The following is a 17,630-nucleotide window of genomic DNA, read 5'->3' as shown; positions in this document are numbered from 1 at the left end:
TTCGCCACACAGTGGCTTCATCAGTCCAATACAAAGAGGAAGGCGTAAGGAGAGGAGGAGAATGAGGTAATCAGTCCCTCAACCTGGAGTCGATGTGTTCAGTCCATCAATCTTGTAGAATGTACAGCATAGAGCCGTAGACGTGGCTTATATACTGTAGTGAGGTGACGTGAAGCAGATGGAGGCGGGGTCATAGTGGTAACATCCACTAATCGAAGTATGTCTTCGTCCAAAGATTGAACAAGTGTTGAAGAGTACTTTGTAACAAGATCCCATGATGCTGCAGTGCCTGACAGTTGTGATGAATGGTTTGAAAAACCGACAAGTTGAAGATTGAGACACTTATGCAGCATATGGGAATCTTTATTCAGGAAACGTTTCGCCACACAGTGGCTTCATCAGTCCAATACACTGCAAACTGAATTGTTGCCATCCTAATGGCGCTAAAGCTAATTTATAACACTGAGCTTGACACCTTGATCAATACTAACTCTGTGTCATCACTGAAGGCTCCTAACTCACATAGTGAATTATCATACATTTTTTTCTGGATTCCATCACACGCTGAATTACTCCTTCGTGATAAAGTTGATAAGTTAGCCAAAGTTAGCCAAGGAAAATACCACGAAGGAAAATGATGAATATATATTTACGTCTAGCATTAGAAATAATATTAGGAGAGAAGTAAATAGTGAATCTGAAAGTCGTAGGAATGCAGTTAGGAAGCCTGAGTAGATCTATCACCGTCTAGATAAGTAGATAAGTGCGTTATGGAGTAACTTGCAGTGTGAACACTGACTGATGTTGTAGTAGCCAGACTTAGACTTAGTTACAAGTACTTCTGACTGTGTGATGTTGTAGTAGCCAGACTTAAGCTTAATTACAAGCACTTCTGACAGTGTGATGTTGTAGTAGCTAGATTTAGGCTTAGTTACAAGTATTTCTGGCAGATGATGGTTAAACTAAATGCAAAGTATATGGTCAGCCTTATGGTCACTATCTTAAACACTATGTGCTTCACTATACACCTACTGAGGAATGTGTAGGTAAACATGGGGCGCCATCTTTCTCTTCCAGTTCCTTAGCGTGGCCATCCAGAGAGGGAACGTCTGCTGCTTCTTGGCTTCCCCACTAGCGTCTGAGGAACCAGAGAAACTCCAAAGCTTAAATTAAGTTTCTGTATATTTTAAAATTGAGTGTATAAAGTCCTTAACAAAACTGTTTATAAATATTTAAAAAAATGTGTGTATGTGTGTGTATTCACCTATTTGTGGATGAAGGGGTCGATTTACAGCTCCTGGCCCCGCCTCTTTTTTTGGTCGCTCCTAGATCCACTCTCTTCCTTCTCTAAGAGCTTTATCGTGTATGTGTGTGTGTGTGTTTGTGTGTGTGTGTGTGTGTGTGTGTGTGTGTGTGTGTGTGTGTGTGTGTGTGTGTGTGTGTGTGTGTATGTGTGTGTGTAAGCGTATCCATATACCTACTAAAACACTGTAGTATACATACATATACACAACACATGTATACATCTTGTCTCTCACCTTCAACACAACACCTCATCTCTACTGTACAATCAGTTACATCACTTCTGCCGCTCAGATTAACGATAACAACCTCAGGTATGGGCCGCCAGCCTCATCATTACATTAAATAATGTGCCGCCTGACGAAGAAAAGCTATATAAAAGATTCAAACTGCCCTCTCCCGAAGGGATTTTCCCAGCCACTGAACACACACAAAAGCATCGAGGGGAAACAAATGAGCATCGCGGCTCTGCCCAGCAAAGATTCTTCTTCAGAAACATCAACCATCTTTCGTTAAACCCATTCTTCTTCTTGTGATTCTTGACGATGACCTGAGGTTGTTGAGAGATGCTTAGACAGCATCAACTACTCAGATGGTCGATGTAAACAACAGGTCCGGAGGTGCACAGAGGCAGGAAACTTGATCTGCCGAGAGTACCAGGAGAATCGGATACATTTCGTAATCCCTCCATTATGGGATCAGAACCATTATCTCATCAAGGAGAGATTGTCGTCTGTTTTACATCTGGGAGTAGCTTACCCACTGGGTAGCGGCCACTGCTTATACTTCACCGTGGCGGCTCATACTTGGGAAATATATCGTGTACTTGGAATGTAATTTGATTATTTCTGTCTGTTGAAATATATAATGTTTTCTTAGCAATTGAATCCTTGTAAAAGTTAGAACATTTCACACATACACACACACACACACACACACACACACACACACACACACACACACACACACACACACACACACACACACACACACACACACACACACACACACTTTTTGTGGACAGAGACAGGATGTTCCAGAGATGGGACAGAAACAAGGGGTCACAATTGGAAGCTGAAGACTCAGATGAGTCAAAGGGATGTTAGGAAGTATTTCTTCAGTCATAGAGTAGTTAGGAAGTGGAATAGTCTGGCAAGCGATGTAGTGGAGGAAGGAACTATACATAGTTTTAAGACGAGGTATGATAAAGCTCATGGAGCAGGGGGAGAGAGGACCTAGTAGCGGTCGGTGAAGAGGCGGGGCCAGGAGCTGAGTCTCGACCCCTACAACCACAATTAGGCGAGTACGCACACACGCCCATACACACACACACACACACACACACACACACACACACACACACACACACACACACACACACAAACAAAAACACACACACACACAAGATCGAAGTATCAACATCCATTTCTTGTCTCTTCAAAACACAAAGTTCAAAGTGATTTACAAGTGTAACATCGCACTTATTACCTAACTACCCAGACCAATTTGTCCCCAGGTGAGAGGTGGTGCAGAATAATAGCAACAGCCACAAGGGATACTTGTCGTGGCTACAACAACAAGTCAATAACTCGCTCACGCCAGGCACTTAGCAGCGACCAGGGAACCCTCTCTGCTACATTACTGAACAAGGCCAACATTAAGGACACCAATTGCATTATTAATTACATGGTAGATGGTTACGTTATATTTTGGTGCTGAATTACACTGTGTAATTGTTAATTTATGAGTGTATGCGGTTCCTTGAGGAGGTTACACAACCAGAGCAATGGAGACTGAACCTTATGTGCGAGTTATTTGTGTGTTGTTCCAGTCGCAATTGTGCCATTTTGTTCTTTCTTGAGGAGCTTCATTGAGGGAATGAGCGGCGGTGAAATATTGGAAAGACTGGGACTAGAGTACGCTACCGTCGTTCACCCATCCCCAGGATGCCACCCACAACAGTCGACGAAATCCCTGGTACCTGTTTTCTCCTAAGTGAACAGAGGCAGAAGTTGTAAGGAGAGTCAGTCGCACGTCTCGACCCGGACTGGAACTTGAACACAGGCATCTTCTGTTGTGACCGGAGTGCTCTTCTACTGATTTATTCCTGGAAATTAATCTTAATTTTCCACAGCGAGCGAGGACGTGGCACCGCCAAGGAGACAGTGCCAGTGTCACGTGACTTAACTCATAAAAAAATACAATAAATTTATAACTATACAGAATGTTGCTGATGGTGTTTAAATTCGTGGTGGATGGAGGAAACGTCAAGTTATTGAAGAAGGTCAGTCATAACACCACCTCCGTCACCTCCATCGTTATCGAAGACATAACTTGGTTTAAAAGGGATAATTCCAGCCTTGAGGAGGCTGTAGGAAGCCACTCTTTCCCTTGTAGAGGCTGTAATACAGTGTACGTAGGTGAGACTGCTAAGTATTTGCCGTCACACGTATAGGAAGACATTGACACCGCTGCACCAGTGACATCGACAGGGCCAGAGTGTTACTCTACATCACATGGGCTGGCCCAAGACTACCTTGGTTGTCTGAGAAAGGGACAGAAACAGAAGAAAATGCCTGGAACCAGCTCTTATTCACACCAGACATCATCACCCAGGGTGAGTGATGTTTCCAGTTAATGTGACATGTTTGTCATGTTTCTCAACATATATTACTATCGTCATCTCACAGTCAAGTGCAGTCCTCACGTCTTCACGTCACTTGATCTTCCCACTATATACACCTATGAATAAACTGAGACGAGGGGCTCGAACTGCGGTTCGAAAATTGACAGTCCGAAACTCTACTGTCTCGGCCAAACAGGCTTCTAATAGGAATGAATCGTAACTATCACTTACTGTATTATGTTATGTCAGAGGCACCAACTGTTACCCAACTGAACTCCCTCCTTCAGCCCCAGGCTGAAGGAGGGAGAGTTCAAGCCAACAGCCTTTTAATACCACACACGCCTCACACACTGCACGGAAAATAAGTGTACTTTTCCCATCGTTTATATCTCTGAATGGTAACACAAATATTAATGAAAATGGACTGACGATTGAATGACTCTCAGCAACAGCTGGACCAGTGATTCTGGTTACACAGGTTTGTGTGTATTCACCTATTTATGGTTGCAGGGGTCCAGACACAGCTCCTGGCCCCGCCTCTTCACTGATCGCTACTAGGTCCTCTGTTTCCCTGCTCTGTGAGCTTTATCATACCTCGTCTTAAAACTATGTATGGTTCCTGCCTTCACTACGTCATTTGCTAGATTATTCCACTTCCCGACAACTCTGTGAGTAAAGAAATACTTCCTAACATCTCTTTGACTCATCTGAGTCTTCAGCTTCCAATTGTGACCCCTTGTTTCTGTGTGTGTGTGTGTGTGTGTGTGTGTGTGTGTGTGTGTGTGTGTGTGTGTGTGTGTGTGTGTCTAGACACACACACACACACACACACACAAAAGAGGTGTGTGCAGGGTGGTTAACTCATATAACAGACTGAACCAGTATATGACTGACAAAGGGCTGGATTAAAGATCCTCCAAGCATGGATCAGTAGTCCTTCTACAGTATTCCTCCATTATTACGCTCTCATAGCAGGCCATAGGTCATCTTGTGTGTGGAGGCTGCGCTCGGGCGGAATGACTCTGGCCTGAAAATCAGAAATCACAAATCTACCAGAGATCTGAATGACGGTATTGATAGTGTGAGCATAGATAAGAACATTTAGATACGGCTCAGAATATTTATTACAGAATACTCCTCTCCACCACTGTTTCCCTCATTCCTTCTTCAGAAGAAGCCAGTCACTCCTTTCTCACTGGTTGACACTCTCATGCAAATTCTAGTGTCGTCTGTAAATGAGGATACGGTGCTATAATTTACATCTCTCTGTTAGATATAAAGATAAAAAGGACGGGAGCGAGTACAGTGCGTTGAGGAACATTTAGGAGTAGCGGAGGCTCGACCCTCCGTCTGGTAACATTCAAGGCAGAAGCCTGGCTCTTGTAGCCGGGAAACTGGAAAACAAAAAAATGCAACCATACTGCTACATTAGCTTTGCTAGGTCTATAACCAATCTGCTGCACATAGGTCTACCTGTTATACGTAGGTCTATGGCTTGTCTACCTCACATGGGTCACTATAACTGTAGTCCATCTGTATTTCAACAACAGAAATACCTTAGGTTAGGTAAGATTTGTCAGGAAACAGGACAAGCGTTTCCTGACGCTGGTGCTTTTGGTCATGTGACCGAGGCCTTCCACTGGCTTACCCCTCCACCCCCTTTAAAAATAATGGTCATATATACATACATTTATCTTAGGCATACATTAATCCCCAAATATGTATTATAACAAGCCTTAAGTGTATATGTACCGAGATATACACACCTCTCGGTGTATATACACTAAGATATATATACACACGTGTCAGCAGCAGGTGTGTATTATACCATATACATCACTAAACCAAAAAAAAAAAGAAAAAAATCGGAGCCTTAAAAAACTCTCCGAGGTCAAAAATTAATTTCCTTCTTTATATACGAAATATCAATAAATGTAAATGTAACATTAAAAATTAAATCATGACAATAAAAATGTAATTAATTCAGAATTATCTTTCCATTTTACGGCTGATAATGTAAATCTACCTCACCGTAATGACTTGTTAAAAGGGTCGTTAACAATTTTCAGTTTGCATAAATTAATGTTGTTGGGAGATGAATTATCTCCAGCCTGACGTTCTTCACTCTTCTACCACGCAGTAATTAGGTAACTTAGTAAGTAGGTAAGTAGATAAGTATGTAAAAGAGTAAGTAGGTAAGTGGGTAGGTAAGAAAGTAAGTAGGTAAGTAGGTAGGTAAGAAAGTAAGTAGGTAGGTAAGAAAGTAAGTAGGTAAGTAGGTAGGTAAGAAAGTAAGTAGGTAGGTAAGAAAGTAAGTAGGTAAGTAGGTAGGTAAGAAAGTAAGTAGGTAGGTAAGAAAGTAAGTAGGTAAGTAGGTAGGTAAGAAAGTAAGTAGGTAGGTAAGAAAGTAAGTAGGTAAGTGGATAGGTAAAAAAGTAAGTAGGTAAGTAGGTAGGTAAGAAAGTAAGTAGGTAAGTAGGTAGGTAAGAAAGTAAGTAGGTAAGTTGGTAGGTAAGAAAGTGAGTAGGTAACTAAGTAGGTAGGTAAGTAGGTAGGTAAGAAAGTAAGTAGGTAAGTAGGTAGGTAAGTATGTAAGTAGGTATGGGAGTAAGTATGTAAGTAGGTATGGGAGTATGTAAGTAGGTATGGGAGTAAGTAAGTAGGTATGGGAGTAAGTATGTAAGTAGGTATGGGAGTATGTAAGTAGGTATGAGAGAAGGATGTAAGTAGATAAGTAGGTAAGTATGTGAGTAAGTAGGTAAGTAAGTGTATTCAGGTACAGATACACATAAATACAGCTACACGAATTATCATACAGAAGTAACATAGTATAAACTACCCACCAGAAAAATAACCAAAATAGTCAGACAAAGTGATTTATTTCCCCCTGGAGTCCTTCAGAGCCCATTATTTTTTTATTTTAACCATCATCTCCATCAAGGTACTATCTGAAAACGCTTATTACTGCAGGACCAGTTTATTAATTGTGCTAATGGGGTGTGGAGGTTGTTGTACACAGCGTGGCGACTGTGGTGCGAAACCTGAAGGAACTCTGTCGAGACTCCGCCCTGTGTATGTACTATTGGCCGGCCACTGACTCTGTGGGAGGAGTTAGCCCTCCCAAAATAAGCTAGTGTTACAGCATGTTTTCAGCCCTTTTCGGGCGGTTTTTGCCCATGTTGTGTCGGTATTCTAAGACTTTATGCTTCCTTATGCTCCCTTGGGGCGACGTAATCGGAAATTGTCTAGGGAAGGTGAGTTTTCGACAGGGAATTAAGGAAGAGTGTAAGTGCGCATGCTTGTATTACAGCACATCTCTGACACGTTTTGAGTCCCGTTAGCCAATCACTGGACGCACGTGCGGAGGGGGGGAGGGTTCCGCATCGCTGTTATGGAACATCCGCTGGGAGAACCTACTTCCGCACTGGTGATCCTAGTGCGAAAGTAGCGTGTCTGGGACGTCCGGGTATCGCCTTGTTGCCCCGGGTGTGGGCGAGACAGCAGCTACTGGGTGAATGAGGAACTGGAAGCCACACCAGTAGCGCCCCGGGGGTCCTCTTGCAACCAACTTCACGGCTCTCTTTGCCCCAGCTTCACCTCCTTTGCTTTATTCTTTTTCCCCGGTCTGTGTCTCCGCTTCCCTCCACGACTGAGGTTCTTTTGGACAGTTCCATCGTCCTGTCTTATCTTGGATGATGCTGTGAGAGAGAGGCCAGAAACGAAGCCTTCAGAACGAGCCTCAAAACTCATCTTTCGACACATTATCCAGGGTAAATAAATAAACTGATGTGCTGACTAACATCCTGATGTGCAAGTCAGGTAACATGAGGTGAAGTGTTGACACCGTGTGTGTATATGCGTGTGTAACGTAGGGATTTAGTGATGTCGCGGTGGTAAACAGTGATGGTTCTGTGAGCATCAACCACCTCCTTGAAGGACGCCCAAGGACTCTCAATGACCTGCTTTCGACGACTCGGTGATTCGAGCTTTTGACCGCCATGTCTCGCTCCTTCCTGGTGGATTCTCTCATCTCCCCGCGGGCGCCTGACAGCAGCAGGCGTGGTCCACGCCCATACAGCCCGCCCACCACCGCCCACCTACCCGCCCTCTTGCCAATTCACCCCTGCCCGCCGGGTAAACACAGCGATGTGTTATCCCTCTACTCCTGCCGAGCCTGCGTGCCTATCCCGCCCGCCCTCAAACAAGCCATGGTGCCCACCTTCTCCACATTTACGCCCACGCTGGGATCCAGCTTTCCACACACGCCCGCTAGCCTGCCCCACGCCCCTGTTCTACGACCAGTGCCAGTCTCCCTGCCCATGACCATGCCTCATATGTACGCTCCTCTGTACGCCCCTAGCACGCCCACACGCCCACAGATTAACACCACCCACACTCCCCCAGAGAAAAAGTCCCCAGTTCAAGGTGAGAGATTTAATGATACATATATATAAATATATATATATATATATATATATATATATATATATATATATATATATATATATACATATATATATATATATATATATATATATATATATATATATATATATATATATATATATATATATATATATATATATATATATATATATATATATAATTATTATTTTCTTCTTTCTTCTTCTTTTAATTATTATTATTATAATTATTATTATTATTATTATTATTATTATTATTATTATTATTATTATTATTATTATTATTATTATTATTATTACTATTATTATTATTGTTATTATTATATCACCAGCTTACTATGTAATAATTCATTAATAATTAAAACGTCAGATGATAATCTGAATAATTTATGTAAAGTTAATTATGGAATGTTGCTTTGTCACCTAGCACCATCACCTAGCACCATCACCTAGCACCATCACCTAGCACCATCACCTAGCACCATCACCTAGCACCATCACCTACCACCATCACCTACCACCATCACCTAGCACCATCACCTAGCACCATCACCTAGCACCATCACCTAGCACCATCACCTACCACCACCACCTAGCACCATCACCTACCACCATCACCTAGCACCATCCCCTAGCACCATCACCTAGCACCATCACCTAGCACCATCACCTAGCACCATCACCTAGCACCATCACCTACCACCATCACCTAGCACCATCACCTAGCACCATCCCCTAGCACCATCACCTAGCACCATCACCTAGCACCATCCCCTAGCACCATCACCTAGCACCATCACCTAGCACCATCACCTAGCATCATCACCTAGCACCATCACCTACCACCATCACCTAGCACCATCACCTACCACCATCACCTAGCACCATCACCTAGCACCATCACCTACCACCATCACCTAGCGCCATCACCTAGCACCATCACCTAGCACCATCACCTAGCACCATCACCTAGCACCATCACCTAGCACCATCACCTAGCACCATCACCTAGCGCCATCACCTAGCACCATCACCTAGCACCATCACCTAGCACCATCACCTAGCACCATCACCTAGCACCATCACCTAGCACCATCACCTAGCACCATCACCTAGCACCATCACCTAGCACCATCACCTAGCACCATCACCTAGCACCATCACCTACCACCATCACCTACCACCATCACCTAGCACCATCACCTACCACCATCACCTAGCACCATCACCTAGCACCATCACCTAGCACCATCACCTACCACCATCACCTAGCACCATCACCTAGCACCATCACCTACCACCATCACCTACCACCATCACCTAGCACCATCACCTAGCACCATCACCTAGCACCATCACCTAGCACCATCACCTACCACCATCACCTACCACCATCACCTACCACAATCACCTACCACCATCACCTACCACCTTCACCTACCACCATCACCTACCACCATCACCTACCACCATCACCTACCACCATCACCTACCACCATCACTACCACCATCACCTACCAGCATCACCTAGCACCATCACCTAGCACCATCACTTACCACCATCACCTACCACCATCACCTACCACCATCACCTACCACCATCACCTACAACCATCACTACCACCATCACCTACCACCATCACCTACCACCATCACCTAGCACCATCACCTAGCACCATCACCTAGCACCATCACCTAGCACCATCACCTAGCACCATCACCTAGCACCATCACCTAGCACCATCACCTAGCACCATCACCTAGCACCATCACCTACCACCATCACCTAGCACCATCACCTAGCACCATCACCTACCACCATCACCTAGCACCATCACCTACCACCATCACCTACCACCATCACCTACCACCATCACCTAGCACCATCACCTACCACCATCACCTAGCACCATCACCTACCACCATCACCTAGCACCATCACCTACCACCATCACCTAGCACCATCACCTAGCACCATCACCTACCACCATCACCTAGCACCATCACCTAGCACCATCACCTACCACCATCGCCTACCACCATCACCTAGCACCATCACCTAGCACCATCACCTAGCACCTTCACCTACCACCATCACCTACCACCATCACCTACCACCATCACCTAGCACCATCACCTACCACCATCGCCTACCACCATCACCTAGCACCATCACCTAGCACCATCACCTACCACCATCACCTACCACCATCACCTACCACCATCACCTAGCACCATCACCTAGCACCATCACCTACCACCATCACCTAGCACCATCACCTAGCACCATCACCTAGCACCATCACCTAGCACCATCACCTAGCACCATCACCTACCACCATCACCTAGCACCATCACCTAGCACCATCGCCTACCACCATCACCTAGCACCATCACCTACCACCATCACCTACCACCATCACCTACCACCATCACCTAGCACCATCACCTACCACCATCACCTAGCACCATCACCTACCACCATCACCTACCACCATCGCCTACCACCATCACCTAGCACCATCACCTAGCACCATCACCTACCACCATCACCTACCACCATCACCTACCACCATCACCTAGCACCATCACCTAGCACCATCACCTACCACCATCACCTACCACCATCACCTACCACCATCACCTACCACCATCACCTATCACCTTTACCTACCACCATCACCTGCCACCATCACCTACCACCACCACCTACCACCATCACCTACCACCATCACTACCACCATCACATACCACCATCACCTAAGCACTATCACCTAGCACCATCACCTAGCACCATCACCTAGCACCATCACCTAGCACCATCACCTAGCACCATCACCTAGCACCATCACCTAGCACCATCACCTACCACCATCACCTACCACCATCACCTACCACCATCACCTACCACCTTCACCTACCACCTTCACCTACCACCATCACCTAAGCACTATCACCTAGCACCATCACCTACCACCATCACCTAAGCACTATCACCTAGCACCATCACCTACCACCATCACCTACCACCATCACTACCACAATCACTACCACCATCACCTACCACCATCACCTAGCATCATCACCTACCACCATCACCTAGCGCCATCACCTACCACCATCATTACCTCAGTCACTACCACCATCACCTATTGCCATCACTTAACACCATCACCTAGCACCATCACTACCACAATCACTACCACCATCACATCCCACCATCACCTACAACCTTCACCTTCCACAATCACTACCACCATCACCTATCACCATCACCTACCACCATCACTATCAACATCACCTACGACCATCACCTACCATCACCTACCACCATCACCTTCCACCATCACTACCACCATCACCTATCACCATCACCTACCACCATCACTACCACCAACACTTACCACCATCACCTACCATCACCTACCACCATCACTTACCATCACCTACCACCATCACCTACCACCATCACTATCAACATCACCTACCACCATCACCTACCATCACCTACCACCGTCACTTACCACCATCACTACCACCAACACTTACCACCATCACCTACCTTTACCTACCACCATGACTTACCATCACCTACCACCATCACCTACCACCATCACTACCACCATCACCTACCACCATCACATACCACCATCACCTACCACCATCACCTACCACCATCACCTACCACCATCACTACCACCATCATCTACCACCATCACCTACCACCATCACTACCACCATCACTACCACCATCACTACCACCATCACTACCACCATCACCTACCACCATCACCTACCACCATCATCTACCACCATCACCTACCACCATCACCTACCACAAGCACCTACCAGCATCACCTACCAGCATCACTACCAGCATCACCTACCAGCATCACCTACCACCATCACTACCACCATCACCTACCACCATCACCTACCACCATCACTACCACCATCACCTACCACCATCACTTACCTCCATCACCTACCACCATCACTACCACCATCCTACCACCATCAACTACCACCATCACAACCACCATCACCTACCACCATCACCTACCATCATCACTACCACCATCACCTACCACCATCACCTACCACCATCAGCTACCATCACCTACCACCATCACTTACCACAATCACCTACCACCATCAACTACCACCATCACTACCACCATCACATACTACCATCACATACCAGCATCACCTACCACCATCACCTACCACCATCATTACCACGATCACCTACCACCATCACCTACCACCATCACCTACCACAATCACCTACCACAATCACCTACCACCATCACCTGCCACCAGCACCTAACACCATCACCTACCACCATCCCTATCAACATCACCTACCACCATCACCTACCATCACCTTCCACCGTCACTTACCACCATCACTACCACCAACACTTACCACCATCACCTACCATTACCTACCACCATGACTTACCATCACCTACCACCATCACCTACCACCATCACTACCACCATCACCTACCACCATCACATACCACCATCACCTACCACCATCACCTAACACCATCACCTACCACCATCACTACCACCATCATCTACCACCATCACCTACCACCATCACTACCACCATCACTACCACCATCACTACCACCATCACTACCACCATTACCTACCACCATCACCTACCACCATCATCTACCACCATCACCTACCACCATCACCTACCACAAGCACCTAACACCATCACCTACCAGCATCACTACCAGCATCACCTACCAGCATCACCTACCACCATCACTACCACTTTCACCTACCACCATCACCTACCACCATCACCTACCTCCATCACCTACCACAATCACTACCACCATCCTACCACCATCAACTACCACCATCACTACCACCATCACCTACCACCATCACCTACCACCATCACTACCACCATCACCTACCACCATCACCTACCACCATCAGCTACCATCACCTACCACCATCACTTACCACAATCACCTACCACCATCAGCTACCACCATCACTACCACCATCACCTACCACCATCACCTACCACCATCTACCACCATCACTACCACCATCACCTACCACAATCACCTTCCACCATCACCTACCACCATCACCTACCACCGTCACCTACCACCATCAACTACCACTATCACCTACCACCATCACTTACCACCATCACCTCCCACTATCACCTACCACCATCACCTCCCACCATCACCTACCACCAACACCTACCACCATCACCTACCATCATCATTACCCCCATCGCCTACCACCATCACCTACCACCATCACCTACCACCATCACCTACCACCATCATCTACCATCCTCACTACCACCATCACCTACCACCATCACCTTCCACCATCACCTTCCATCTCCATCACCTACAACCATCACCTACCACCATCAACTACCACTATCACCTACCACCATCACCTACCCCCATCACCTACCACCATCATCTACCATCATCACTACCACCATCACCTACCACCATCCCCTTCCACCATCACTATCACCTACCACCATCACCTACCACCATCACCTACCACCATCATCTACCACCATCACTACCACCATCACCTACCACCATCACCTACCATCATCACCTACTACCATCAACTACCACTATTACCTACCACCATCACCTACCACCATCACCTACCACCATCACCTACCACCATCATCTACCACCATCACCTACCACCATCACCTACCACCATCATCTACCACCATCACTACCACCATCACCTACTACCATCACCTACCACCATCATCTACCACCATCACTACCACCATCACCTACCACCATCCCCTTCCACCATCACCATCACCTACCATCATCACCTACCACCATCACCTTCCACCATCATCTACCACCATCACTACCACCATCACCTACCACCCTCACCTACCACCATCACCTACCACCATCAACTGCCACTATCACCTACCACCATCACCTACCACCATCACCTACCACCATCACCTACCATTATCATCTACCACCATCACTACCACCATCACCTACCACCATCACCTACCACCATCATCTACCACCATCACTACCACCATCACCTACCACCATCCCCTTCCACCATCACCTACCACCATCACCCACCACCATCACCTACCACCATCGTCTACCACCATCACTACCACCATCACCTACCACCATCATCTACCACCATCACTACCACCATCACCTACCACCATCCCCTTCCACCATCACCATCACCTACCACCATCACCTACCACCATCACCTACCACCATCATCTACCACCATCACTACCACCATCACCTACCACCATCACCTTCCACCATCACCAATACCTACCACCATCACTTACCACCATCACCTACCACCATCCTCTTCCACCATCACCGTCACCTACTACCATCACCTACCACCATCATCTACCACCATCATCTACCACCATCACTACCACCATCACCTACCACCATAACCTTCCACCATCACCAATACCATTCCTGTTCGCGGTGTTTCGTGACTGATGTTCCGTTTCTGGTGTTCCTTTCTTGATGCTGTGTTCCTGGTGTTCCATACTTGATGTACTATTCCCAGGATTATTCATTACCTAACGTTCCGTTCCTGGTGTTCCTCGTTTAATGATCCGTTCAGAGTGTTCAGCACTTGTTCCTGGTGTTCGGTCGCTGCCAATGTTGCTACAACAACTCTGGCTGATCCACATCTTCCTTGTATTAACTCGTAGATGCATTAATAATATTCATTACCAACACCTTGATCCGAAATCACAAGTGCAACACCTGTGTGTTGTATTTGTGTGCAACACACAGGTGTTGCACTTGTGTGCTGAGTGGAACAGACCTGCTGTCAACTCAAAAAGGTGACTACAGGTATATCTCTCAATGTATATACACTACTAGATACACCTCAGTGTATATACACTACGATACACCTCGGTGTATATACACTACTAGATACACCTCAGTGTATATACAGTACGATACACCTCAGTGTATATACACTACGAGATACACCTCGGTGTATATACAGTACGAGACAGGTGCTCGTACATAGCTGGGGTCTGACTGTGGTTAAAGTACTGTGTACTGTGATGCAGTAGAGTGCGCTGGTTCGAATCCTGCTGTAGACTGAGAATTAATGTTTATAAATAATTTCGCCCGTTTGCGAATTGTTTAAGCATATCTCAGTGTATATATCCTACCGTTAATCACAATCACTTCCCCTAACAACCATCGTTAACCACTACTACTTCCCCTGAAACCACCATTAACCACAACCTCTTCCCTAACAACCACCATTAACCATTTTTACCTCACCACTTCTATTAACAACTAATTCTTTTCCACCACCACCATGATTAACCACTACCTCTCCCTCCACCACCACTACTACAGGAGGGACACGCCCTCGCTCTGAGTCTCCTACAGATGACATTCCCTCCTGCAAGAGGATTCGCACAGCCTTCACCTCGACGCAGCTGCTGGAGTTAGAGAGAGAGTTCTCCTCCAATATGTATCTCAGCCGCCTCCGTAGGATAGAGATTGCAACCTATCTCAACCTCTCTGAGAAGCAGGTGGGTGATGGAATGTCTTGATAGAAGTACATAGGAGTACATGGTATGAAGAGTTGGCAGAGGACTTGAGAGTCCATGGTGAGGCTGTCTGTTGAGAACTGTCAGCTTCTTCGTGCGTGTAAGCCAAGGATAGAGAAAGGTTGCAGGAAGGCGGCATTGTGTGTGTATAATATATATATATATATATATATATATATATATATATATATATATATATATATATATATATATGTATATACTTATACTTGGGTATAATGAATATACAGTAAATGAAAAAGGAAATAGCATTATCAGGGTAGACTATAGTTAAAAAAACTGTTAGAAATACAGTTAATAATAATTTAGAAATAGATTATATTCTATGTCTATCGTGTTCTTGTAAGGCAGATTTATTAACATGTTCAGGACAATGCTGTTCTTTTTTTTTCTCTTTTTAGGTGAGGCGGGAAAATGTTTGGTCATCTATTGTTTACATTTTGGTTTTCTTCTTCAGGTGAAAATCTGGTTTCAAAACCGGCGAGTGAAGTATAAGAAGGAGGAAGGAGGACACTCCAGGGAGAAGTGTTCCTGTTTGAGGACCTGCACTTCGTCCAGGGCCCGTCCCAAGGGCCTGCAGGGCCCCCAGGGCTGTGAAGGCCGCCCGGACTGCGAGGGCCCCCACGACTCCACCGAAGAGTCACTGCACCAGGAGGATCAAGTTGCTCCTGGAGCCTTCAACGACCCCAACCACAAAACTGACAACGACTGTGATAACGACGACCCTCCCAAACACCACCACCATCCCCACCACAACCGCCACCATCCCCACCACCACAACCACCACCATCTACCACCCCAGCGTCAGGACTTACCAGGAAGTCTCCTTCAGGAAGCCTTTCATACCCTGGAAACCACCAGAGCAGACCTAAGGTCCTCTGACCAGACGAAGCCAAGTAGTGACCACATGAGGTCCTCTAGCAGAGACCAGGTGAGAGACCAGGTGAGAGACCAGGTGAGAGACCAGGTGAGAGACCCAGTGAGGGTCTCAAACACAGACCAGTCGGGGTCTTGGAATAAAAAGTCCGATCTTGAATCTGACTGCGACAGAGACAGCGGTGATAATATTGACGTGGTTTGAAATGCTTTATTTTGGCTCAAGTAATAAAAACACAAAGTCATGAATTATCAAGGAAATTATTATTATTACATTTATTATTATTATTATTATTATTATTATTATTATTATTATTATTATTATTATTATTATTATTATTATTATTATTAATTATTAGTATTATTATTAAAGTGCAAAACGGCACAATACCGTGACTGGAACAGTACACAAATAATCCGCACACAGGAGAGAGGAGCTGACCACAACGTTTCTCTCCCGCTTGCTCCCTCACCTTCGTGTGTTAGTGTGACTAGTCAGTGGTCCAAGTTGGACCGAAACGTCGTCATGAGCTTCTTTTCTCCTATGTGCGGGTTATTTATGTATTATTATTATTATTATTATTATTATTATTATTATTATTATTATTATTATTATTATTATTATTATTACAATTTTTTATCATTAATAATTATTATTACATTATGATTATTAATTACTATTAATATATTATTATTATTATAATTTGCTAAGCAACAGTAAAAATTAAAATCCCTGTTTAACTATAAGACGCCTAACCCACACGGG

At 45.5% G+C, this 17,630-nt stretch overlaps 1 protein-coding gene across 1 annotated transcript; it reads left to right on the top strand.

The window, feature by feature from the left end:
* Positions 1 to 437: 437 nt before the first annotated feature.
* LOC128692189 (uncharacterized) lies at positions 438 to 17,169 on the top strand. Its single transcript, XM_070096267.1, has 4 exons — positions 438 to 605; positions 7,915 to 8,353; positions 15,768 to 15,952; positions 16,446 to 17,169. Exons 1-4 carry the CDS (start codon positions 438 to 440, stop codon positions 17,067 to 17,069), a joined length of 1,416 nt encoding a protein of 471 aa, XP_069952368.1. The 3' UTR covers positions 17,070 to 17,169.
* Positions 17,170 to 17,630: the final 461 nt, after the last annotated feature.

This window comes from Cherax quadricarinatus, chromosome 53 (assembly GCF_038502225.1).
Source record: "Cherax quadricarinatus isolate ZL_2023a chromosome 53, ASM3850222v1, whole genome shotgun sequence".
In the NCBI taxonomy this organism is placed as follows: domain Eukaryota; kingdom Metazoa; phylum Arthropoda; class Malacostraca; order Decapoda; family Parastacidae; genus Cherax; species Cherax quadricarinatus.
This window is presented reverse-complemented; position numbering and strand designations above follow the sequence as displayed.